Source organism: Rattus norvegicus, chromosome 1 (genome assembly GCF_036323735.1).
Source record: "Rattus norvegicus strain BN/NHsdMcwi chromosome 1, GRCr8, whole genome shotgun sequence".
NCBI classification, from domain to species: Eukaryota; Metazoa; Chordata; class Mammalia; order Rodentia; family Muridae; genus Rattus; species Rattus norvegicus.
This window is the reverse complement of record NC_086019.1, coordinates 43963481-43990245: the sequence shown is the minus strand read 5'-3', so window position 1 is coordinate 43990245 and position 26765 is coordinate 43963481. Positions and strand designations below refer to the sequence as shown.

At 42.0% G+C, this 26765-nt stretch overlaps 1 protein-coding gene and 1 long non-coding RNA gene across 33 annotated transcripts in view; one reads left to right on the top strand and one right to left on the bottom strand.

The window, feature by feature from the left end:
* Positions 1-26765, top strand: part of Syne1 (spectrin repeat containing nuclear envelope protein 1) — a 471163-nt gene that overhangs the window by 398557 nt on the left and 45841 nt on the right. For all 32 annotated transcript variants that reach the window (XM_063270573.1, XM_063270583.1, XM_063270581.1 and 29 more), the window contains 6 exons: positions 2841-3075; positions 4739-4933; positions 8650-8775; positions 11411-11566; positions 17822-17980; positions 22133-22299. In XM_063270573.1, the coding sequence (XP_063126643.1) occupies positions 2841-3075; positions 4739-4933; positions 8650-8775; positions 11411-11566; positions 17822-17980; positions 22133-22299 (1038 nt within the window). The remainder of the gene's footprint in view (positions 1-2840; positions 3076-4738; positions 4934-8649; positions 8776-11410; positions 11567-17821; positions 17981-22132; positions 22300-26765) is intronic.
* LOC134482627 (uncharacterized) lies at positions 7-26765 on the bottom strand. Its single transcript, XR_010059012.1, has 2 exons — positions 26630-26765; positions 7-3180 (listed from the first exon to the last, which is right to left on the bottom strand). It is a non-coding gene; the product is annotated as an uncharacterized LOC134482627 (long non-coding RNA).

Here is a 26765-nt window from a genome sequence, read left to right as displayed (position 1 = left end):
GATCTTTGATAAATTATTATGAAGAAAGTTTCTCCAGTAAATTAGTCATTTTCTTTTTAATGAGAGATTAGAGGGCATATATCCAATCTTCCTAAGGCAATTGTATCATCACAGGGCCTCGGTAATTGGAGGAAAGGCTTATCTGAGTCTCTGAAATGAGTGAGCATTGAATCTTTGCAGAGGATGCTATTATATGATATGAAGGACGTAGGGTAATTGGAAATCACCTAGCCAACCTTCGCTAGTCAGTAGGGGCTGGAGTTAGTGAATAGATCGGAATGGATTGCAGCGATGGTCAGTGAACAGTTGCTACTAATATCTCCCTGCTCTTACTAAAATTCTATCCCTAAAAGGAGCAGAGGTATCACTTGTCTGACTCTGAGAGGTAGAAAACTCCAGACGCACATGGGAACTGTTTTGAGCAAGGTCGCATAAGTAAACGGGAGCACGACCAGGTCTGATGTTAAGAGGGCTCTGTGGCCTTATTTCCCTAGGCCATACTTCTGTGTAGGAAGATTGTTTGCCACCTTAAGCCATACTGTGTTAAATGTGAAATCTTCTTTCCACATCCCAACAAACTAACTCGTTATTTAAAACATAGATTCTAGCTTCTCTCCCAACATGTGACTTGACAGCCTCGTCAACTATCCTAGGAATGCCACTCACATAGTCTAGTTTCCATGTTTATATTTGGGGAATTGACTTTAGTATCTATGTATACATTTCTCATACCCGGGACCAGTAGTTGTGATTATAATTAACTGTGTGTTTTTAAATCATTAGGAAATAAATCATTTTTATGATTAGTATTCTAAAAGCAATTTCAGCCTCCAGTGGTAATTTCCTACAAAGTTCATGACAGATTTGTACGGCTAGGATTGGAACAATAATGCCTGCTGCTGTACTTCCTCTATTCTAAGCAAGCCAACCTCAAATGTGACCATTACTGGGAATTTAAGACTCTCTGAATAAACCAAATTCGAGTGTAATTACCTCTTTTATCTTTTGCTTTATCATCCTGTAGCCAGCTCTTTAGTAGTATTATAAACATTCAAGTCATTAAGTAAAATAAAGTTTGAAATTCCCATTCCAGCCAACATCTATTAAAATTTAAATGCTAACATTTAGGAGATTTAAAAAAAAACACCACAAAAGAGATGAAAATGGGAAAGTTGGAACTAAATAAAGAATTTTGAGAGTTGCTAGTGAAAAACAGACAAATTGGATCCGAGTCTATGGGTACCGGGAAGGTTCCAGACAACAAGGACTTAAGTTATAAAAGTCAGCATACAGGGTTTTGTTCTGAAAACTTCAGCTGAAGAGTCCTTTTCAGTAGATCGTCAAGGGCAGGTGGGTCGGGACTGTTTACATAGTAAAGACAGGGATCCTGATTTTAATACTGATGTCTCGGTTATTCTCGGGACCTGCTATTTTCAGGACTTTGGGGGGGTCACACATTTTCTGAGGTGACATGTCCTTTAAAGGACATGTCATGAGACTAGCTGCCTGTGCTTGGATCCTACTGTGACAGACTCTACTATGGTACGTGCCTGTGTGACACAGAGCAGAATTTCAGTTCACAAGCAAACATGATCGTCAGAATCTGTCAGTTGCCCTAAGGAACTCATTTTTAAATGGAGCGTAAGAGATTCTTTGGGTGGTTTTTTACCCAGTACTTTTACTGTTTTATAGTAATTAGTTGACGTTTACTGTAGAATAATCTTTTCTTTCCAGTTCAGCTATTCAATATTTTTTAGAAGATATGGCACCTGTGGTTGTAAATTCAAACAACCATCTCAAGCAATGGGATGTATTAGTAATAGAGGTCGCCTTCTGGTGTAGAGCTCTAGAGTGGTAATCAATTCCAGAGAGCATGGTACAGGTGTTAGAAGAAGGATAAGGAGATGTTACATTTGTGATTGACCCTAAAATCTACCAGGAAACTCATCCCATTTGATGCTTATTGAAAGTCACGTCTGTGCTACAGTTTGCATAGTAAATAAAACTTCATAAACAATGACAATATTTTTTAGGATGGAAAAAAGGAAGAATGTGTTCAAACATCTGTAGTACCTCAGCTAGAATTGGAGAAGGTTCAAGTTAAATTTACTCTCTCGGGGCTGGGGATTTAGCTCAGTGGTAGAGCGCTTGCCTAGGAAGCGCAAGGCCCTGGGTTCGGTCCCCAGCTCCGAAAAAAAGAACCAAAAAAAAAAATTTACTTTCTCAGTGTCTAAACAGCCTTCATACATATTGTGTTGACTAAAGTTAATTTTTCTTAAAAAAAAAAAAGAAAGAAAAACGAAAAATTTACCTAAAATGTGAAAAGGACAATGACAATTTCTCATAATAATTTGCTTGAGATTGGAGTTATCACTTGTAGAAGAATATTAAGAATGTTTATGAAGTACATTTTTTAAAGAAAAAACAAAAATTTTAATGTAGTGTAATTTAAGTGGGTTGATTTTGATTTTCCAAAATGGCATATGATTCTAGCTGGGGAGGGAGTTTGTGGGCAGGTTCCTTGTCATATGCTTTGTAAGGCACAAGAGACTGTCACTGCCACACACATACATACTTAAGGAAAGAGTACATGATAATTGCCATAGATTTGCTTTTTTATCTGTTCTGAGATACGAAAACACTCACCACTTGCAGACTGGCAGTCTAACTTGATTACTTTCAACCCAGCAAACAGACCACAGCTAATTTGAAGTCGTTTGTCATAGATCCTTTTTCTCAGGGCATACCATTTATGGAAAATGTATACTGGCTGATCCTGTGACTCTACCCAAGACTATGGGTTATGTGTCCCCTCCCCCATCTAATTATTTCTTCTCCAGGGAGGAGTTCAGCCTGAAGTTGACACTCCTCAGTAACCAATGGCAAGGAGTGATTCGCAGGGCCCAACAGAGAAGAGGTATCATCGACAGCCAGATTCGCCAATGGCAACGCTATAGAGAAATGGCAGAGAAGCTCCGTAAATGGTTGGTTGAGGTGTCTCATCTGCCCCTGAGTGGTCTTGGAAGCATCCCAGTACCACTGCAACAAGTGAGGACACTCTTTGATGAAGTGCAGGTAAGGTGCAAGCACGGGTCCGCGCACCTCTGCATGTCCACTGTGTCCACTGTGTCCACTGTGTTTGACCTTGGTCTTGGAGATAAACCTGGACTCTGAAGGGGCCTGAAAAACAGAACAGTCATTCTCAAAGTTCAACTGAAATATACAAAGTGATTGCATTACAGAGCTCCCATGGAAAGAAAGAGAATAGAGCAGTTTGAAGCCATGCCAAAGATCCCTCTCCTTTGTACAAGAAGGCCCAGAGCAGTTCGTTGCAGCCCAGCTTGGGTGGAAAGACAACTTGGTGTTGGTTAGGGAGATTTAATCACATAACCTGGTCCCTCCCAGCACAGTTAGCCTGTCTACCTGTTTGTGGCCCTTCTTTCTCTAAAGGACTCCTCTGACTCTTCTTCCTCTCAGTTTCCCCAAGAAAAGTCATATAGCCTCAATTACCCACTCCCAGTAGAGAAGGGGCAAACTGGCATCTTCTGTCCATGCTCAGTTCCTAAGGTTGTGATTCAAATATGCAACCACCTTTAAGAGTTGAACCTGTGTGCATAGAGCCAGTGACCTCTGGACCAGACTCTCTCCACATTTCAGGAGATTAAGAAAGGCTCTAGCCACTTTCTGACCTATTGATCTAGGATCTCAAGGATAATGGTGATCTGCACAGTTATCTTCTTCACTGCCCCCCACTCCCTGTACTAGGTCTGTTTTGAATGCCTATCCTTGAGGCTACCTCAAGAGTTCTGCCTAGATAGACAGCAGCCTATCCTGTCTCATCATATAGTGTGGGCCTTCTTCATTGCATGTTTTACCCATTCAGTGAATAGTTTTGCTATAATTAAACACATTGCTCCCCCTCTAATGGTGGGAAAGCCAAATCCCTAGGTGTGGCAGCATAGTTCTATAATGCCAATACTTAGGATGCTAAGACAATATGAACACAAGTTCAAGATCAGAATGAGCTACATAACACACTGTATGGGTAATAAAAGGTATAATAGAGAGATGGGTCAGCAGATAGGAACATTGACTGCTCTTCTGAAGAACCCAAGTTTGAATCTGTTTGATTTCCAGCACCAACACAGCAGCCACTACCACCTGTAACATTGGTGCCAGGGCATTTGACACCCTCTTCTAGTCTCCTCAGGCACTGTATGCACACAGTGTACAGAGATACATGCATTCAAGGTGTTCACATGCATAAAATAAAATAACATGTAAAAACTGCCTTGCAAGCTGTCAATACCATTCTGAGACATGCACTTCATACTCCAGCCATGGAAAAGTGCATTGCATTTTCTGAAAAACGTTCATCTTATATGGTCAACGCATCCCTCTCCCACCTGCTCAGGAAGATATCCTTTCTCCTTCTCCTGGTCATACTCATCTCATCCTAGTACTGTCTTTCAAGACTCAAAGAGCCTTGACCACTTTGAGAGACCTACTGTGTGCATGCATGCTGAGATGGATACTACCCTCTAATCTCTGGGCATTTGTCTTATAAGCAGAGTTCATATTATGTCAAGATTCTACTTCCCCTTCATTTCCACTTGGGTCATTTAAGATGTTCTTGTTGGATGCAAGCATGTGAAGTGTGCTGCAGGCTAATGCATACGGTTATCTAAATGTGCTTATAATGGGGGAGTAAACACTAAAAGGCTGTGGTCCCTTTCAGTTCAAAGAGAAGGTGTTCCTGCGCCAACAAGGGAGCTACATCCTGACAGTGGAGGCTGGCAAGCAGCTCCTGCTCTCTGCTGACAGTGGCGCCGAGGCGGCCTTGCAGGCTGAGCTCACAGACATCCAAGAGAAGTGGAAGTCAGCCAGCACGCATCTGGAGGAGCAGAAGAAAAAGCTGGCGTTTCTGTTGAAAGTAAGTCCAGTTTAGGGTCCCCTCACAGGAGCTGTGCTGTTTCCTCCCATTGTTTCTCAGAGAAGCACAGCGTGACAGATCACTGAGCACCGCCCTCCAGTGCGTCTCCTCTGTTACTTAAGACTCTGTCCTATCTTGCATGAACTGGAAAAGTTTCCCAGTTTTCAGTACTTCCTCTTTCAGGAAAACCCCCTAACAGTAATTTAAACTCTAATAAGGCTGTCCAGGTGATTGATTCTGATTAATGGCCAATGTAATGCCTTGAAGCAAGTGACAGCCTTAGAGAGCCCGGCAGAAACTCAAAGAGCAGATCCCATTCCTTAAATTGTAGACGCTAGAATGGTTTTAAAGATTGATATCTCATATTTTATAGCTGGGGAAAAAGCTAACCCAGAATGAGTCTCTTAATTTGTCTTGGTTTATCTAAGCAGGCTGCCATTGGCTGAAAGTCTCCAAGAGGCATCTCAGGTCCTTTCGTTGGCCACAGGCACAGAGAACCCAAGGACATTGAGATTCATCCACATGGCCTCTAATAAGCATCTGTCTCTCATGTCCAAAGTATTTATAATTTGTCCTTAGTCCAGTAGTTGTAAATATATGAATAATTCATGAGAAAACTCATGATTTTATATAATTACTATGTGCTTATAAAAATGGAAAAAAGTGTTCTAAATTCAGATAAGGCCACATTGAAAACCATATAGCACTTTCCTTTTAAGAATAGGTATAATTGGGGTTGGGGATTTAGCTCAGTGGTAGAGCGCTTGCCTAGGAAGCGCAAGGCCCTAGGTTCGGTCCCCAGCTCCGAAAAAAAGAACCAAAAAAAAAAAAAAAAAAAAAAAAAGAATAGGTATAATTGTACCTCATCTATATGACTATTGTGAGGTTTTGTCAAAAGAATACTAGGAAGTCATGGACACTTGAATGGCAGTAGTTGCTATTATTGATGTCATGAACCCTTAAAATATTGTACCCCCAAAATGTCTCTCTCTATATATATATTTTTTTCCTTTTTTTCAGAGCTGGGGACCAAACCCAGGGCCTTGCGCTTGCTAGGCAAGCGCTCTACCACTGAGCTAAATGCCCATTTTATATATACTGAAATCACCAAAGGTGTGCCATCTTTTTAAATGGAGGGAGATAACTCACAGTAATAGAATAGATTTTTTTTTTATTGTTTCAAATATTCACAGCCATCGGGTTCACATTGGGAATCTTATGCAATATATATACAATCTTCTGAATAGGAAATAGATCAAGAATGCCACTGAGCATGTATTAAGTACCACTATTTGCTTACAGAACGATTCACTGGTAACATAATATGCCTGAGTCATTTGTCGTCATCCTGGTGTCAGGCAAGGATTTAAAGCACTGTAAATCACTCTGGTGAGACTGTTGTAATCATATATATATATATATATATTAATTCATGATGTGGACTTTGGAGATAGTCCCAAGGCATAAGAATGCATGGAGTCTGAGTCACTGGGTTTGTTTGTCTCTGCTGCCAGTTCGTGTATAAAACACGTCTGATGGACGGCTTGCAGAACAGGACATGAAGCTAGTTCCTTATCATTGATGCAGAAAGAAAGGCTCAGTGCTAGCTTCGCCATCCAAGTCACTGTTGGAGAGGAGAGTCCCTATTCTTCTCTTGTCAAGATTTTTTTATATAACTTTGAATCATACATTACATTCTGTTTGCCTAAGGAAGCCTTGTGTGTCATGTTTGCCCAACCTTATTTTAATGTATCTTTACACCAATGTAATAATAATTCTCTGTCTTTAGCTGTTAGCCTAATGCTCTGAGTATGCATTCCCAAAATAGCCATGTTTTTGCCTGCTCTCTAATGTCAATTTTGCCCTTAGGCATGACCTCCTCGGTGTTGGATCTGTGAGCAGGCACCGGCTGTACATTGACAGTTTCAGGGCATGTGCTGAGTTAACTGAAAATGTTAAGTCAAAGCAGAGGGGGATTATTTGCTTACAAATCATTTCTACAGTACTGAGCATTGGCAAGCAAAAGGATCACAGAATGTTGTGAAGGGGAGTTGGACCAAACTGAGCCTCATAGACAAAAGCATTCATAGTTTGGTTTGCAGGGTTCCCCTGTTGGTACCAACTAGAGAGAAGGGGATGTACTATGCTGCTCTGGGGTTCCAGGAGGGAATTTTTAAGTGAAATGAGAACCTGCCTTCAAACTCCCACGTAACAAAAGACACTAAGTTTAAGCTTGCGAATTTTGTTTTTGCTAAAGGTGTCTGGAGTAATATTACCTATGGATTGCTAATGTCAGGGTGGGAAGTAGGGAGGGCTGAAGCACGAGAGCCCAGGTGACAAAAGGAGCTAAGGGAAAGCAAGGGGAAGCAGATTTAGGTACCATGTTGTTCTTGGTAATTCTAGCTGTTAAAATAATTGTCTTTAGAGTTCTGTAGTGCATTAGGTGGAGAATGACCTCTGGGAGGCTGGTCTGAGGGGGGTACTGGGACCATGGTGGTCAAGAATGGACAACACAACCAATATGGGAGAATTAGACAAAACAGGGTATTTATTTAACTCAATGCTATCTGGCACTCACTAACGTACCTGATGGAAGTTAACTTACAAGTAATGCTCTGTAAAAAAAAAAAAAATCAACATTCGGTGTGGTTCCTCTCACATTCCTTTTTATATATATATATATATTTTTATTTAAAAATTGGACAGTAAGTAAATGTGCCATTAAAAACTTGAGGTAGTTAGCTATGGTAACAGGAACATTGAAATCTTCCTTGAACCACCATCCCGAGTTTGCCGTTCCCAAAACGTAGCCCTTGTTACCAATTTGGTGTGTCACATTTCCAAATAGGCAGGCACCAGGCATAATTTTCCTTGTCTTCACTCAGGGATCCAGCACACTCCGGGCTGCCACTCTCTGCCACATATCCTGTGCTAATGTCACAACATGTGTCACCAGACAGATATTTCTTCCAGGTCTCAATGACTGGGTGTTTCTGTGCTAACACTTAATTCTCCCAGACACATTTCAGCCCGAGCCAGGTAAAGCCAGACAGACACCGTGTTTGTGACGCCTGTGGTTCTTGTGTGTTTGCACCTCCACAGTACCTCACATGTGGGTGGCTCATATTTATGTATGGAGTGAATCAGAGTTGAGGTTATATCATTTTTACATTCTGTCTTTTTCTTACTCCCACTTGTTCAGATTCTAAAACAATTCATTTTGTCTCATCTTGTTACACACACCCATGGTACATTTGGGAGCATGTAGATACTCAGTGCGCTTGTGTGTGAGTTAGGAGAGAGAGAGGGAACTAGAGGATTTTCCCATTCTGTTTGGTATTTGATCCAGACTCCATGCATAAATACCATGTTCAAGTATCCGAAGTTAAAAGTTCTTTGGACACTGTGCTTGCTTAGTGCCCTGATAGACATTGCTTACACAAGCTCTTCAACAGCTATAGAATTTACTTCCATTTTCTCAGGGAAAAATGCTTCTTAGACACAAACAGCTGATGAGTAACAGAGTCAAGTTGAACTGAGCTCTTACGATGACAAAGGTTCAAAATGGCAGTGAGCATGGACATGCCTTCCCACAATTCCGTGTTGTAATTACATCCCTGGCAATTAAAAAGAATATTTGTTTTCTTTATTTTTATTTTATATTTTTGTAATTTCTCACAAAAAAAGTATACAATTTATTTCTCCTCCAATGACAGGACTGGGAAAAGTGTGAGAAAGGGATAGCCGATTCCCTGGAGAAGCTCCGCACGTTCAAGAAGAGGCTATCTCAGCCTCTACCTGACCACCATGAGGAACTCCACGCGGAGCAGATGCGGTGCAAGGTACGTGACTAGACAGAGACTGTCTGCATTGCCTTATCCACGTACTTCTGCCTGTGAGGTCATATCTTGGGGAGACTCCTGAGGCAGATGAGGTCCTGGGGGGCCCATTAGGGTACCCCACACTGTGATGAAACTTCCTTTGCTGATTTAATGCAGCTGCAGTTTGTGGATTACTTCGAGGAAGCAAATGAAAAGTTTAAGACACAGCATAAAAGATATTTAAAAGCTGAGTCAAGAAACACCCCCATTGGCGAATCATTCTAATAAAAGTCTATTTTATAGGAAGAAGGACAGGGTTGGTACCTTGAAAAATCTGCAGACTGTGGCAGAGGAACATACCTTACCTGCTATATCCCTCGTACAGGAAGAAAAAAAAAAACAAAAAAAAAACAAAAACAAAAACCTGATCTCTATCAAAGCAAGAAGTCACCCAATCCTTAAATCCTTCAGGGTTGAGCCACTTAAGGACTGTGATCACCACTTCTAATCTTAATTATGATCATCGCCTCTAATCGTACTGGGAACCAATCAGCTGCAACACAGACACTCCCTGGACAACAATGTCACGGAGACCAGCATGATTTAGTGGCTGTAAGATTGAGTCAGTGCACACCTGTGTAGCCAGGCGGAGCGCCTGAGCAGCACTTCCCGGCTGAGTAATATGCTGGTAGCATCGAAAGTACCTTCACAAATCCTTTTCTTTCCCTGTGTTTCCACAGTCATTCTTAACATCACTGCCATCTGATACTCCTGGTTAAAAAGTTATGAAAGATACTCTTTGAAAGTTGAAAACAATCAGCATTAGGAAAATTAAAGGTGATACACAGTGCCCCGAAGATGATGAATGAAATATACATCTCTGTAGATTGCACTAAGATGCATGCGAAGGTTGACTAGTGTGGTGGCATTTGAGGATCTAAGGCAGGAAGACTCTGAGTTCAAGACTGGGAGATGTAACAAGTCTCTGCCCCAGAAGAATGTAAAGGCTATGTAAAGGCTGGAACATTGAAAGGAGTTGGTTTTAAACTCGTGTTGTTAATTTATTAAATGAATCATCTGGCAGCATGGGCATGGGTACCAGGTCACCTCCCCACATCCCTTATGCCAGTTGTATCTCATGTGGCATGACACAAGCCCGTGGGATCATATGGAATATGCTAGCTGAGAATATGGAAGACTCTAGAATAACATTAATGTTTCAGATTAATAACTGACAGATTTGTCTAAATTTAGAGACTGTATTTTAGCCACACTGCCTTAGCTAATATGCAGAGTCTAAACCAGAGGGCTTGGATTTGAATGGTAGTGTTACTTGTGCATGCAAGAGTGCATGTGGTGTGTGTGTGTGTGTGTGTGTGTGTGTGTGTGTGTGTGTGTGTGTGTTTTGTTTTTGTTACTGTTGGATCCAGACTGCCCTCAAACTCACAGAATCCCCATGGCCCAGCCTTTAGAGTAATTCTGGGATTATAGGCAACTGCCAAATGTGATATCTGAGTTTCGAGGAAGCTTGGGCTTGCTAGATATACAACAGTAAGGTCCTTACACTCGCATAGCAATTTAATCTGGCTAAAGGTACAGACAAGATGCTGCATATTTATTAACCCAGATAGTTTGGTCTTTTGGCCAGTTATACTTATTTTGAGACCCCATTGTCATTTCCCCAAACACTTGGACAAGCATCCTGCTTTTGAGTTTGGAGATTGGGAGAATGTCTTTCCATACAGCACCATTATGTTCTCTCCCAAATCACCCTCAGCAGCAAAACAAAGCAATTACCTGAAAATTTCAGGCTAAAACCTTGTTTGCTGAAATTGCCTGGAAAGTTAGCCGCAGATAGTACTGTTAATTACTCTTGCCTTTAGAAACTTGTCTCTGGTGTGGAGAGACAAGAAAGGCAGAGAACAAATAGTATGAAATTCTCCATTCATGCACTAAACGACCTGGAATCTGAAAACAACGGCTTGGCAGGGAGCGAGAGTGACACAAATTACAGAACTGGTCACTTGTCAAAACATGACAGGAAACTCCACTCGTTCCCATTGAGTTTCTTTAAATAATACCCCCACAGAACATGTCCATAACCAATAACTTCAATCAATCTCTGATCCTACAGAATGTGTACTTAGTGAATTATTTTGAATACAGGAGAAACTGACAAATTGATATTCCATGGTAAGGATATGTCACAGAAGAGGTCAACTCAGCATTTAAAGGTCAAGTTAGAAAACTTTTTAATATTTCATTAGTGTGATCAGGAACAGGACAAAACCAGTGGGTGGTTTGGTAATCAGTTTAGGCGTATTCGTGGTCTCAGGGTTGTAGGATGATACATGTTTAGAATAAAGACAGCCATGAAACTGACAAACCTGGATTTGGAAAACAAAACAACAAACAACAAACTCTACCATCCTGGGAAGCCCAGGGATGTGGTGGAAAGGCTCAGCAGGGACCCATGGTATTTTATCAGAGGAACATGGCAGGCTTTCAAGTTATGTAGGATGCAAATGAGGAGCTCAAGTGTGGTGTTCGGAAAGAGTTTGTAGAAAGGGAATACCAGTGAGGTGGGGTTACCAAAGCTCCCTCGAGGGTTGAAGGTAGATGGTGTGGGGGTTCATGAATGCTTGTCTTACTTTAGGAACTGGAAAATGCAGTTGGGAGGTGGACAGATGACCTGGCAGAGCTAGTGCTGCTGAGGGAGGCCCTGGCTGCCCATCTCAGTGCCGAGGACATCTCCATCCTGAAGGAACGTGTGGAGCTTCTGCAAAGGCAGTGGGAAGAGCTTTGTCACCAGGTAAGCTGAGGTCTGAATGAGGAAGTAGCTCCTCATGATGGGAAGGCTGGAGGTGCTCCATGATGCCAGACAGGCTTGATCCATACCTGGACCCACCCTGTGACTCATGGATAAGCAGAGGAACCTATGGCTATTGCCAGAATATTGTAGAATAAGGATAGCTGTATCATCACATTATACATGAATTCATCATACTGAAGCTTTTCTTTTTGCTTCACTGGCTGGCACAGACTGCTGTGTACCTTCTAGGTGTGAGTTTTTAGCTGGAAAGGTAATGAATGGTACTATGTTCTGCATTTTAAACATGGAGCAAACATTGTTTTTGGTTTTAGTTACAGTTCTGGAGATAGTTTTATTTGTGGAAGAGTATAATCATTCTTTAGTAATTCATGGGTGTAAGGAATTATTAGGTTTACATCATTTATTAAATGCCTTTCTCTGTGTATATGGTGCTAAATATGATTATAACAGGCTTTGAAGGGGAAAGACTGATACAAAGGCAACAGGAAATCATTATGAGCAAAAAAGCATCAAGTAAAGGTTTGCAGTGAAGACTGCTGGCTGCCTAAGAGCCTGTGTCTGTGCTCACAGAAAGCTATATGCCTTGCTTTTTAGGGATGCATCCTGAGTACCATGCCTGCCACACTGCAGGCTATAACACACCCTAAGTTCCATGCCTGCCACACAGAGAAGGTCACACACAACACACCCTGAGTACCTTGCCTGGCACACTGCAGACTGTAACACACATTTGTTCAGTGGTCATGGCAATTATTATGACTATAGGCTGTAATAGATATTTGTGCCACTGATTTTTTTTATTGCACTGAAAGTAAAGTCATTTCAGAAAGTTCTATATAGTTATGAAGAAAAGTCTATATGAACAGATAAAAGCAATGTATCTTTATGTATGGACTGGCTAGGGAAAATGCTTGGAATGTATAAATTTAAGTGCTTAGTTGGGGAGTGGAGGATAGATTAATATACAGATAACACATATGTCATTGATAAGGTTGAAGCAGAAGGTAGGCTGGAGAGATGTGGGTGTTAGAAGGCAGGGGAATGGACTGAAGAAAGGGGGACTCTATGCCCACCCAAATCCACATTTCTTCACTCTTGTGGCAACTACTCTGCCTGCTCTCTTTTCTAGTTCTCCTTCCCAGTTGACCTGGCATATGAATCCTTATCTTCCTGCTTCCAGAACCTTCCAACAGAGTTTGAGAGGCCCTCCCTTATGGCTTATTTGATATTAAGAACAAATGTGTTCCTTGACATTTTTCCTCCAAATACTTATTCTAAACCCAGACTTTGCTCACATCATAGACCAAAGGAATATTCACTCGCCTGCTTAGAATGATGTTTCAGCAATCCCCTGTGGATTTTTCCTTGCAAAAAGGGGCATCCACCTAGGAAGCGCAAGGCCCTGGGTTCGGTCCCCAGCTCCGAAAAAAAAGAACAAAAAAAGGGGGGGGCATCCAAAATGTAGCCCTTACCAACATGTTAACAAACATGAAAGTGGCCACTTCTCGTGGAATGCTGTGTTCTCAGTGTACACAAGGAGGAGCCTATACAGGGTTGTTCATAGAGAGTGAATCATCACACAGATTATTTTCTGAGCCCTTAACCATGTAGACATTACCACAATTACCATGTTATAACATACAGTCCTTATTATGATATAAACAAAAGGCATTTGGTGGGTACTAATAATGAAAAATTATGACCACATTTATCTCTGTGAGCCTGCTCACTTCTTTTTCCTTCGTTCTTTCCTTCTTTCCTTCCCTCCCTCCTTCCTTTTCTTCCTTTCAGAAGGAAGACTGCCCCTATGTGAGCAGTCTTCTCTTTTTTGATGTATTTATTTACGTAGTTATTTTACATGTGTGTATGTCTGCCAGAGTGTGTCCATCCACCATGCACATGTAGCATCACATAAAGGAGAGAAGACTGTCAGATCCTAAGAAATGGACTAAGCACAGTCTTGAGCTGCCCTGTGGGTGCTGAGGCCAGAGCTTAGATCTCTGTGAGAGTCTTAAGTGCTTTTAACTGCTAAGCTATCTCTCCTGCTCCCTACTCCTCATCCTCTAGGAGAGAGGTCTACAATACATTCCCTCTTAATAGTTTTCAGTAACTCAGTGAAATAAACCAGACCAGACTCACTTCTCACAAAGGCTTCCAAGAGATGTCTCTTCAGATCCACAATTCTCAGAACCTTCCCAGCATGCCTTGTTGGGGACCTTGACCATGAGCCTCTTCTGGTGAGAAGGGACTACTTCTCTTCTGGTTTTCTTACCTATTTTCTTTCCCGTCCCACACAATCCTGTGAAGTTCTTTTAGACAATGATGGAGCCTCAGTTTTCAGAGTCCTGTGCATTCCCGTTTCCTCCTGATTATGTGCTGTCATGGAGGATGTCTGGTTTTCTGATTGGTTGTAGTTGATCCCAAGACTTTGACGCTTTTAGATGCAAAGGCCATTTCTTTGGAAAAACCAGTGCCTACAGCAGCTATGCATTGCTTGCCTATGGGGAATAGTGGGGACCATGTCCTCCTATGTGTGTGTCCTAATACTTAGGTTCCAATGAGGATGGAAACATTGCCAGAATTACCACATTTTGGAGATGAAGAAAATGATGGCCACATGATGGTTTCTCATGTGGGTGAATTGTGTAATTGTGCCATGGAAGTATTATTATTACTAATTGAGTCAGACACTCATATGTTCTAAGCTTGCCCACTAGAGTTAGATATATCTGTTTGAAAATATAGCTTGAACGTGGTGCATGGCCATGTGATACGCTCTGAGGAGATTTATACACTGTGCCTGTGAGCAGACTGAGACCGGAAAAAGAAGTAGATAGAACGTGCTTCTAGAATCTTCCTCTGCCAGACTCTTGCAGGAAGTATGAAACTAACACATAATTTCCCTGTTTAAGTCCAGTCTACATTCGATTATTTAAATCAGTGTGAGAGGGTAGCTTTGGGTCTGGCCAGGTGCCAGGATGTAATAATTCTGGAGGAGGGCGACCCAGAGACCTTAGTAGGTCTTGAGTTTGTCATTTCCGGCTAACTTCTGTCAAGTGTGAAACCACAACGGAAAACAAGCCTGTGCTTGGCTCCTCATAAAAGTCGACAAACTCAATGGTACACAGATGGCGTTATGCCAGCTAAGGAGGAAACAGCGTGCTCGGCTCCTTTTGAAGCAGCTGAAGTGAAGTGAGGAATAACCGGGTCCACAGACACGGTTGAGGAAGCTTCGAGTAGATGCTTTGGAGCATCAGAATCAAAGCAGAGAGGGACAGGCTTTCAGCTGCCCCAGGGATCTTCTATAGCTCAGTTGTGGATTATATTGCTATTCTTCCTCTGTTGGTTATATAGGACCATGTGTGATTCTAGCTGTAATGTAAATATATAAACTGCACTGTATGCATTTGTGTGTGTGTGTGTGTGTGTGTGTGTGTGTGTGTGTGTGTGTGCCTGTTCCTGTTTACACCCACAGTGTCTTGATAAAAATACTGTCAGGAAAAAATGTACTTCCTGTTCAGCTGTCTCACTCTGGAGGCAAAATACAGTGGCTTTACCTTTAAGAAACTGTGACTATGTGCTAAGCTGGTAAATTTCAGTTTTTCAACTGAATCCAAAGAAAGGAATGGTTCACTTATATATAGCTTAAATATTCAGTTTATAAACAACATCAAATGCCTCCCTTCTGAGGAATTTATATTTCTGCAAAAGAGCTTTGGGCTCTGGCTTACACCCAATGCTTGCAGCCCACATATTTAGGGTTTTTTTTTCAGTCCTAGATCCACAGTAAACAAATGAAAGCAGTATCTTCATGTTGTGAGACAAACAGGAAGGATGCTTATTCAAGCTGCTCCCTAGAAACACTGAACACATGAATGCTAAGGAGAAAAAAAAAATCAAACTATCCTGGAGCCTTGTCAAACCTGTGGTATTTGACAGCCCTTCCTAAGTTTTTTCTTGCTTGTGTCTTCCTGTCCACACACCACATCCTGGAGTAGACATAGTACAGCACTTGACACAGGAAAGGTGGTTGTTACAAATGCTAAATACTAGTGTTTGGAGAAAATGCAATGTCGAACAGGAAGAGGAAGACTCACAGAAGATGAGTAACTTGCTCTGTTTTCCATGGCAGAGGAGTAGAGACTGGCCGAGAGTCTCAGCTGCCTCTGGACATGCGATTGTTCCTACTATACATTGAAACCTGTATCAAAGACTCCAGCTTTCCCAACCCTGATCAATAGCTGATTGCTTAAACTGTCTAATTCACTCTGGGCACACCAACTTCTTAAGGAAATAGTCAATTTCCTTTTATCCTGTGACCACCCTCTCTGTGGATGTTGGTGAAGGAGGAGCCCTTGCATCTTTTTTTTTTTTTTTTTTTTTTTTTTTTTTTTTTTTTTTTGGATCATGGCCAACATGCAGAGGAAGCCACTTAGAGGGAGACAAACCCAGCCCAACTCTTAAGGAGGGAGTTTCTTTTCTTTAGACGAGAGTCGCCGATCCTGAGAGTTTCCGCCTGTATCAATTGAACCTAAGTTTTAGTTGCAGCCGCCACCTCCCGTAGGATGCAGTAGGATTGATGGATGAATTCACAGTGTTAGTATTCCAGAAGAGCCGATCTCTCCGTGCTTACTGATCGTGCTATATAACATGGTCTGGAGAGAGCTTAGAGGAGGTGGGATTTCTCTACAGAACATTTTAGCTGATGCTCACAGTTAACACCCTCCCTCCTGAAATGAGCTACCACCACTCATCTCCTCTGAATCATTCTGCCTGAAAGGAAACCACGTGGTAAACGAAGTTACATAAATGGGGTAACCCCGGTTCACTCAGCCGTAATTCTCAACCCAGGGAAATACTTTGTTAAATAGGCGTAATTAATTCAAAGGAGGGAACTTCTGATGGACGTTTCTCAAAAGCTGTGGTAGGCTAGGCAGCCTCCTGTCCAGATAGCTCATCTCTCTGAGGTTGGTCTTGTGAAAGGTGTTACCTGATACCCAACTCATCTCAGCAAAGATCATGGGCAAATGAGGTTCTCTGGGAACTTAAGTATTATCCACTTAATCACTGTTAGAGCCAATCAGTAACCAAGAAGCATAGGGCATCTTTGAAACTGTTTTATTCCCATATTAAAAAGATTAATTTAAAATACATTTTAAAACAAATTGTTAGGTATGGTGGTTCACACCTATAATCTCACAACTCAAAAGGATCACTACCAGTGATTGTACTCTTAGGGATATACCTAAAGGAATGGATACCTCTGTCTGTGGGGACACTTCCACACGAGCCTGTGTGGCCGCATTGTTCCTAGGGAATCAGGATTAGAATCAGCAGGATTGTCCACAATTAGATGAATGGGCATGTGAACCATGCCTCTGTGTGGTGGGTGGCTCTCGGCAGTCAGAAAGAGTGAGTTGTGGATATGTCGTTTAACGTGGCTTAACGATGCTCAATGGAAGAAGCATTGTCACAAAAAGGACACAACCTGTGATTCCAGCTCTCAGAACACAGAGCTTGCATACTCATTTACATTTTAAAAAATATTCCATGTTCTGTACAAGTTTAATGGGAAGTTTTGATTATGTTTAAAAGGTTAAAAGCTAAAAACTATACAACGAAAAGTAAAATTTTACAAAATGAAAAGAGACAAAAGAATTGAAAAAATTATATACATGGAAATATGTAGGGGTAACATGGTCAGGGCAGGGCTGAACCCCAGGGATCATCTACTGTTACCGATGCTCTTAGAAACCCCTCATCATACTCTCCGGATACTGGAGACTCAACTGACCTTTCCTCTCTATTCCATTCTGTCCTTCTTCGTTTGTATTATAAAAACAAGACAAAACAAAAAATCTAAACATTTATTTATTGGTATTTTATATGAATGACTGTTTGCTTGAATGGATAGAAATATACCACATGTGTTCCTGGTGTCTATGGAGGCAAGGGCATTAGATCCCCAGAACTAGAGCTACAGAGGGGAGTGAGCCATCATGTGGATATGAGGCAAACCTGGGCTCTCTGCAAGAGCAGCCATTGGTCTGATCCTTTTCTACAGCCTCTTTTGCTCGAGTTTTTGTTCCTTTCAGCAAATCCTATATCTCAGGAAACAGTAGCCTACAGGAATGCACTGGTCTTGCCTACTTCAGCTCACTCTTTCCTCCTCAGGGTATGAGTCACTCTCCAATGTTATGCCTTTTCATAACCATCCTATTCTAAACTTCTCAGGTCTCCCTAAGACGACAGCAAGTGAGCGAGCGCCTGAACGAGTGGGCTGTCTTCAGTGAAAAGAACAAGGAGCTATGCGAGTGGCTGACCCAGATGGAGAGCAAAGTCTCTCAGAATGGAGACATCCTTATCGAAGAGATGATAGAAAAACTCAAGAAGGTGAGAAGCGTGAGGCAGCCTGGGCTCCCTTGTTCCCAGTGCTCTCCCTGTGCTTTGAACCTAGCACCTATTTCCGACATTTCCCCCACCCAAGGAGGCCTATGTATGAAGCCTCAACTTTGTAACCTACAACAGACCTGTGTGAAAAGGCAGAATTTATAGGGTGGGTTTAATTTGTGAGGAACACTCAGCTCTTTGTCCCAGAGGAATCATTTACACACACCACTTTTTCTCTCATTTTGATCCTGTGGGTTGGTTTGGAGAGAGAGAGAGAGAGAGAGAGAGAGAGAGAGAGAGAGAGAGAGAGAGAGAGAGAGACTACTACAGAGGAATTAAAAGGAGAAATTCTTAGGGGGAATTAAACTGAAAATTTCCCCTAGAAAATATGTTCTCTAGGCCCTCAATAGGAATGCAGGCCTTCTTGGGAGTGCTGAATTCCTCTTATTTCAATTGTCTGTGCATTATTAGGTCATTTTGTGGGCTTGTTTTGATTCAGGACATATTTCTATCTATGCAGGGCTCACTAAACTGACTCATAATTTTAAATTATTTGTGTGGGTTTCAGTAAAGTTTCTACATTCGGGGGGCAAATAATCATGTCAACTTGTCAGTTAGTGTCTCTTACTAGCACATGTATGGTGTGATTTTCATGTATACCTGTTTGCCATCTGTCTGGAGGAAAATCCTCAGAGAGCGGTAAACCTCCCTGGAACATAGACATTGTCTGTCTTGTCCATTACTCTCAACCCTGCAAACACAGCAGCGTCTGACTCCTCATCAACATTCAGTTCATATTTCGTGACTACAGAGATGATGATTTTATTCCTTCTGAAAAGCCACACAAGTGATCATTAGGAAAATTTATCATACTCAATGCACACACATACAGAGGAAAGATAAACTCCAAAGCCAGCACATAGCATTTATGACTTTATTAGTTTTCTATATAAAGATGAAAAATCTCATGAGTAATCAATTTGCTTATTTGATATTAAAAACCCTTACCTCTAGACCAAGACAATACAGGTTTGTTCGCTGCATCTGCTAACACTGGGGCTTTGCTAGTTCAAGAATATTGCACTGAGGAGGACCAATGTACTCGTTACCATAATAGAATTTGCTAAAGAGTAATTCTTGGTTAGGTGTGTTTATATTCTCATTGACTTTTACTATGAAACTCTGAATGTTTATTTTGGGAATGGAAAACCATGTTCTAGAATAAAATACAGCTATAATTTATAATTTACTAAAAGTCTAGTCGCTCCTGTGGATGGCTTTATTATAGTATTTGGTAGGATATCAGAGATACTCTTTGAGCAGGTCAGCCTGGTGGTTTGGGCCTGTCATCTTAGCTACTTGTCAGCCTGAGGCAGAAATATCTCATGTGCAAGGTCTTCCTGGGCTACAAATCGAGTGCAAGGCTAGGCCAGGCAACTTAGTAAGACCTATTCATAATAAAGAGTAAAACTAAAGAGGGAGTAAGGAGTGGTACTGAGAACATAGCTTAATAGTGAAGTGCATCCTTAGTATATATACAAGTCTTGGTTTAACCCCTGTGCTGCAGAGTAAAGAAGAAAAGTAACACTTTTTGAAATATTAATTCTACTAGTTTGTCTACAAAATGTCATGAAACTAAAAAGGCCATCCCTGTCTCGTTTTTCTTATAATTGTGAAGCATTGCTGAGTACTAAGAGGAGCTCAGTGTTTTTGACAGTGTAAGGAAAGAAAGTGACAGATTACTAGAGGGCAACTATTATTGTCCATTGGCATCAACACAGGCAGTTTAATTTAAATGACAACCCAAGAGGACAGTTTTACTGTAAGTGCATTTTAAAACTTAGGGTAGTTCTGTTGAAATCAACATTTCTCAATGAAATCATCCCAATTTTGTGATAAAATGTTAAAATATAAATAAAGGCATTCAATGTTTTGGTTTTTGGACTCCCGTGTGTTGAAATAACACGGCAAGGTGGGTAGACAGGGTCTAGAAGTCCTAAGCGTGCCCAGTGCACTCAACCCTTAAGTAGAATGGAGCCTCACCTGCCGTCTTCTTTCAGGCCCCCTTTTCTTAAATACGTGGTTTAGAGGGCGTTTTTGCATTTGCATGACGCACCTGTATGAGTATGGGTTTATGGAGGCCAGAGGTTGAAGTTAGTTGTTTCTCAATGAGCTAGGGTATCTTGGTTGAACCCATTTGTAGAAGTATCTTTTACCCACCCTATATAATTGCTGACCTGAAGACTTACTACCTCTGTCTACTAACCTAGGCCTAGTCCTAGAAGCCTCCAGCCTCTGTACAATTTTATCTGGTCCTAGAATGATTTCAACCTCTGAGCCTTGCTGCTGAATAAGTGTGCCCTTACTTGTTCTTTCTGAGGTCTAGCTGAGCTGCTTCAACTCAGCTGTTCTGACTCAGAATTTCTCTCCATGCTGATTCAATCTGGCTTCTCTCTTGGCATTTGGTGAATTGCTCAGCTTGGCCTTAAACTAACATTGGCAACCTGTTCTAATCTCCTGGTTCCTTCTCATTCTCTGGCTCATTCTGTCTTTATCTGTGTCTAGTATGTTCTCACTCTACAACCTGTCTCTGTAAAACTGTCCTGGTAAACTGCCCTCTTTCCTGTCTTCATGGCCCCTCAAGTAGCTTCCCTTTCTTCTCTGTTCTCATGAGAGTTGAGCATCTCCTATTCTGTCAAATCTTTCTCTGACTCATCATTTTGTCTGGCACTCACTTAGACATCACTTTCAAACATGGCTGCTTCCTTTTACAAACTAACTTTACCTTCGTTGTTTGTGATTAAAGATGTGTACTAAGGGTAACCCACACCACAACTAGAAACAGGTATTTTTCTTTAATAAATAACATAATCTCGGGGTTCACAGTGTGGTCAGTTATTCTACAACACCCATAGCTCACATATTTAGCTAGCCACTTGGTTTCTTCCTTGGCACCTAGGAATTACATGCAAGGTTACATGCAATGTTACATGGGTTCTAGGGAATCCAAACTCTGGGCTTCACATTTATGTTTGACCTGAGGAGCCATTTTCCCCTCATTTATTGTTTTCCTGAGATGCTATCTGCTGTGTAACAAAGGTACAAAGTTGATCCTGAAACTGGATCTGTCTTATGGTTTAACCTCTCTTCCCCACAAACAGACCACATAACATACCTGTTATCGCTAACTGGTTTTTAGGAGGGGCTACCACAGAGACTGAATAAGCCAAGGTGTGAGACCCTACTAACTTGCTGAAATTAATGGTTATTAATCCTGAGAACTAACTTGCCATCATGCATGGCAGATGATGCCTCTAAAATAAAGGAACTCAAAGTTCTGCACAAATACCATGGCTAACATAATATGAATAAAGTCTTCATAGCTGACTAGATGCACATAAGTAAGCACATATCACACATTCATGTATATACACATATGGTGATGTCATAGATATGCATGCATATGTGTGCCTGTGTCTCTTAGGCTTGGTATTAGCTATTCATTTCCCCATCGATTCTATGTATGCTACAAATCATATGTATGCTGCTTAGTGATTGCAGCAGTATGATCTTCCAATGTTAACTCTTCCAAGTCAAGGCTCTTGTGTCTATGTAGACTCCTTTATTGTGTTTGGTTTGTTTCTCTTTTTTTGTAGTGCCAGAGCTTAAAACTCTAGTCTCCATTAGCGCTAGGGACGCCACTTACCCTCAAGTCACTCCACTGATCCACACTTTCTTTTTATTATCTATATATCTTTGGTTTTATTTGAGAAAGGGACTTGTGCATCCCAGGATAGTCTCAAACTCACTGTGTACCTGAGAAAGATCTTGAACTCATGATTTTCCTGCCTCTACGTCTCAAGTGCTGGGGTTATAGCCATATGCCATCACACCAACCTGGTGCCCTCTAAAGTAAATAGAAACTGCTTTGCAGTTCCTTCAGAAAATCTGCGTAATAACTGACTCCAGACCCCACGTGACCAGGAGCAATAGGCAATATTAATTCTTGCACACATGAACTGATGCTCACACACGGTTCCTGGGGCCCAAACTCTATCCAAACAGTAGAGGCTGTAATTAGTGCATTTCTAGAGGTGCCAGATGAATGCGTTAGGAGCATGCCCTCTGACCTCTGTGATTGCTTTTATTATGCAGGATTATCAAGAGGAAATTGCTGTGGCCCAAGAGAACAAAATCCAACTCCAGCAAATGGGAGAACGGCTCGCTAAAGCCAGCCATGAGAGCAAAGCCTCTGAGATTCAGTACAAACTCAGCAAAGTGAACGACAGGTGGCAGCATCTTCTGGATCTCATGGCGGCTAGGTAAGATGGACTAGGTACAGTAGGAAGCCTGCAGGGGGAAGATGGTTTTACTTATTTATATGTTTGTTTTGTTTTGTTTGTTTTTGTTTTTTGTTTTCTATTTTTAATTAATTAACTTATTTATTTTTATATCCCAATTGTTGCCCCCAGCCCCCTCATAGAATCCCTCCTTCCAGTCCCTCTCCCCTTCTTTTGTAAGAGGGTATTCCCCTACCCTTCGGTATCCCATGCCCTGGCACATCAAGTCTCTGCAGGGCTAGGCACATTCTCTCCCTCTGAGGCCAGACAAGGCAGCCCAGTTAGGGGCCAGGATGCACAGACAGGCAACAGTGTTAGGAACAGCACTCCCTCTCCCCGCTCCAGTTGTTGGGAGACCCAAATGGAGACTGAGCTGCACTTCTGCTATATATGTAAAGGGCCTCAGTCTAGCTAGCGCATGCTCTTTGGTTGGTGGCTCAGTCTTTGAAAAACCCCCAAGGGTTTAGGTTAGTTGACTCTGTATGTCTTCCTGTGGAGTTCCTACCCCTCCATTGCCTTCAATCCTTCCACCAACTCTTCCATAAAAGTCCCAGAGCTCCATCCATGTTTTGCTGTGGGTATCTCCATCTGTTTCAGTCAGCTGGTGGATGGAGCCTCTCAGAGGACAGTTATGCTAGGCTCCTGTCCGCAAGTATAACAGTATCATTAGTGTCAGGGATAGGTGCTTGCCTGTGCACTGGGCCTCTTATTGGTTGCCCATTCCTTCAGTCTCTGCTTCATCTTTGTCCCTGTATTTCTTTTTGGCAAATTTTGTGTCAAGTTCTGTGGGTGGGTTGGCGTCCTTATCCTTCTACTAGGGGTCCTGCAAGGCTACAGGATGTGACTTCTTTAGGTTCCATATCCCCACCATGAGTCTCAGCTAACGTCACCCATATTGACTTCTGAGAGCTTCCCCCAATTCCAGGTCTCTGGGACTTCCTAGAGATCCCCCTTTCTCTGACTACAGCTGTAGATATCCATTCATTCTCCTGGCTCTCTAGAGAGGGGATGGAGAGAGGAGTAGGGGGAGTCAGGGTCAGGTCTACAGGAGGAATGTTAATTCCTGTTTGTTCTCATTCATTTCAGCTAAAGTAGTTCTTAGCTTTCCCAATGTAGTAATTGTCTTAGGGCTTTACTACTATGAGCAGACACCATGACAAGGCAACTCTTATAAGGACAACATTTACTTGGGGCTGGCTTACAGGTTCAGAGGTTCAGTCCACTATCATCAAGGTGGGAACATGGCAGCATCCAGGCAGGCATGGTGCAGGAGGAGCTGAGAGTTCTACATTTTCATTTGAAGGCTGCTAGTGGAAGACTGACTTCCAGGTAGCTAAGATGAGGGTCTTAAAGCCCACATCCAACAGTAACACACCTAATCCAACAGTGCTACACCTCCCAATAGTGCCGCTTGCTGGGCAGAGCATATTCAAACCATGACAACAGTTCTCAGCCTTCCCAATGCTTCTACCCTTTAACACAGTTCCTTGGATTGTAGTAACCCCCAACCATGAAATTATTTTTTGTGCTGCTACTGCATAACTGTAATCCTGCTGCCATTATGAATCATAATGTAAATGTTTTTGAGATAAAGGTTTTCCAAAGGGTTCACGACCCACAGGTTGGCAACCATGGAGCTAAAGGTAATGAACTACCTAACTCCCTTTTCCTGAGTTTCTGTGGGTAACAACACCACAATCCTGCTGTTCCCATGAATGACACTTTCATTAGCTTCCAGTGAATTTAGGGAGAGAGAAGAGAGTGCTATGCAAACAAGAGATGCTTCTTCATGGATATTCCAACAGCTATGGAGAAGAAAGAAAACCTACCCCGTTGATATTTGTAGAGGGCGCTCTTATCTGTAGTAGAGGAAAAAGAGCGAGCACATCCCTATTAGATGTTTATGTAGCTGGTTGTGAGAGGGTGGCTGACTGCTGTCACTCTGCCCATTCACAAAAATAACCCACTTCATCACCAGAACTTCCTGCTCAGCCACAACAGTGACCATAATTATGCCTTGTGTTGGAGAGGCAGACTGTATTCCATTTATTCTGTAGACAGGCTATGTGAATAAAAAGGACTGGAAGCCATAAAGGGAGAGCATGAATGCTGGGACATCAACTCAGATGTGAGTATGACTCAAAGATGCCTGTGCTTATTTTACTGTAACAGAGAAACCAACATGGCGTAGGTACTCCTTCCATCACCTGGGATGTAGATGCTAAAAGGTGATGTTTGCTTATTCACTGTGTATCACAACCCTGGGACCAGTCACTGGTGTGGCTCAGTGGTGGGTGGATTGCGTAGCCTGTACAGGATCCTGGAGAGTCACAAAGACTGGTGAGCCCAGAGAGAGAATGCTTGCAGGAAGGGAAGGCCTCCACCCCAGAGTGTATGGTGGCAGTACATACAGGGAAAGAAATCGAGCAAAGCACAGTGAGCTCCCTGCTCAGGGACATACTGGCAAGGAAATACACCTCCCCCCTGGAATTAGCCCTACAGCTGAAATGCACAGTGGTTCAGAATCCCAATGTGGTGTTTAGTCTCGCATCGCAGTCACCAAGATGATAATAAAAATCTTATTTCAGAAGCAGAAATTGAAACCTCGTGTGCTCTAAAGGCCCTTTGCAGAGAGACCTCCCACTGGGTCACCACCCTGGGGATTTCTAGGAGCGTGTGTCAGATTCTGACTCATGGATGTGCATGTCCATATAATTCCATTAAACCGGTTAAAGTTCTCTCATGAATCTCAGTGTCGTAATGATATGGAGAGGGAAGATACACTATGCCAAAAATATTTCTGATCAGCTTTAACACAGTGCAGTTGTAGGCAGCTGGCTTAGTTTCTGCTCAGCTGTCAGCTAACGTTACACAGAGGGTGACTTTTTCCCTCAAAGTCATGTCTATACATTTGTGTGGTTTTTCAGGTAAGAGTTTTGTAGATATTGTCTTTTTTTTTTCTTTTACTATCCCAAAAGATATATAAACAAACTTGAGTCATCTAGCTGTATGTTGGTAAGACATGGGCACTTTACACTGTAGTCTCAAAAGTCTACCACTGAAAATTGCATCATGCCAATGAATCCTGGGGGAAACTCTTGTATAGTTGTAGTATCCATTTCTTTATTTTATTTTTAATTTTTTATATTATTTATTTAATGAATATGAGTACACTGTAGCTGTCTTCAGACACACCAGAAGAGGGCATCAGATCTTATTATAGATGGTTGAGCTCAGGACCTCTGGAAGAGCAGTCAGTGTTCTTAACCATTGACCCATCTCTCCAGCCCCTAGTATCCATTTCTAAGTACCGACTTTAGGATTAGAGCAGATCATAGGCCTATTGTCCACAAGTGTAAGGCCATGCTGGATTTAGTCTCCCTCCCCTAGAAGCCTCTAACACGGTTGCCTCCTGTTTCCTTGTTTACTGCGCTCAGGCTTGACGAACTTCCTCCGCACCTGTTTTCAGCTCGGAACAGCCAGCAATATTATTCCACTCTGCCCTTAGTCCCACTCATGACTCCCCTCCTTTCCAGCAAAAATGTGGATTCACCAAACAGAACAGAGTTTGGTACATACCTCTGGAGGTTTTTTAAAATCAATTCTATTTTTTACTTTTATACTCTGTGTAGTGTGGTGCAGGGTAATGACACACCCTTCCTGTGGAATTTAGAAGACAATTTGCAAGGGTGAGGTCTCTTCTCTCAGGAGTGGAACTCAGACCATCAAAGGCTTGGCAGCTGGCTTCACCTGCTAAGCCGTCTCACTGGCCCAACTCATTTATCTAGGCTAGCCTTGAACTCTGTATGTTATCAAGAATGACCTTGAATTTCTGATCCTCTTGCCTCCCCCTTCCTCAGTGTTGAGACGATGGACACATGCCACCACGTCCAATTTATGTGTTGCTTAGGACCAAACTCAAGGTTTCACACATGCTAAGAAAGCACCCTGTCAACTAAGCCACATCACCAGCCCATACTCTGTGTAGTTTTCATATTTGTTGTATGTTCATGCAAAAAACTTTGAAAATTCCCCAAATTCACAAAATAAAGTTTCCTAAATCCCATCAAACAAAGAAACTTTTTTTAAAAAAAGTCTTAAAATGTTAGTTTTGACTACTTTTCATCATTATTTTTAAATGGACAGAGGTCAAAGTTCCATTAAGAGGAAGTAAATATTTCCTCATTATTCCCCTTGCTCAAATAGTCTGTTAAAAGGGGACGTCAGATGATTTTCCACAGAGAATCCTGCCCCCTCTTCCCCGGCAACCCCTTAAACCTCTTTACTCATACCACTGAGCTGGCAGACTGACCGGGAGAGGAGAATCTGCTTCTGTTTGCTGCTGCGATCTGCAGCGTCTGTGGAGGTCTTGCTGATACTTTCCCATACAACTCGTTGGTCTTTTCCAAGTAGCTTTGCTGGCAATAGACAGCAGCAAACAGGAAAAG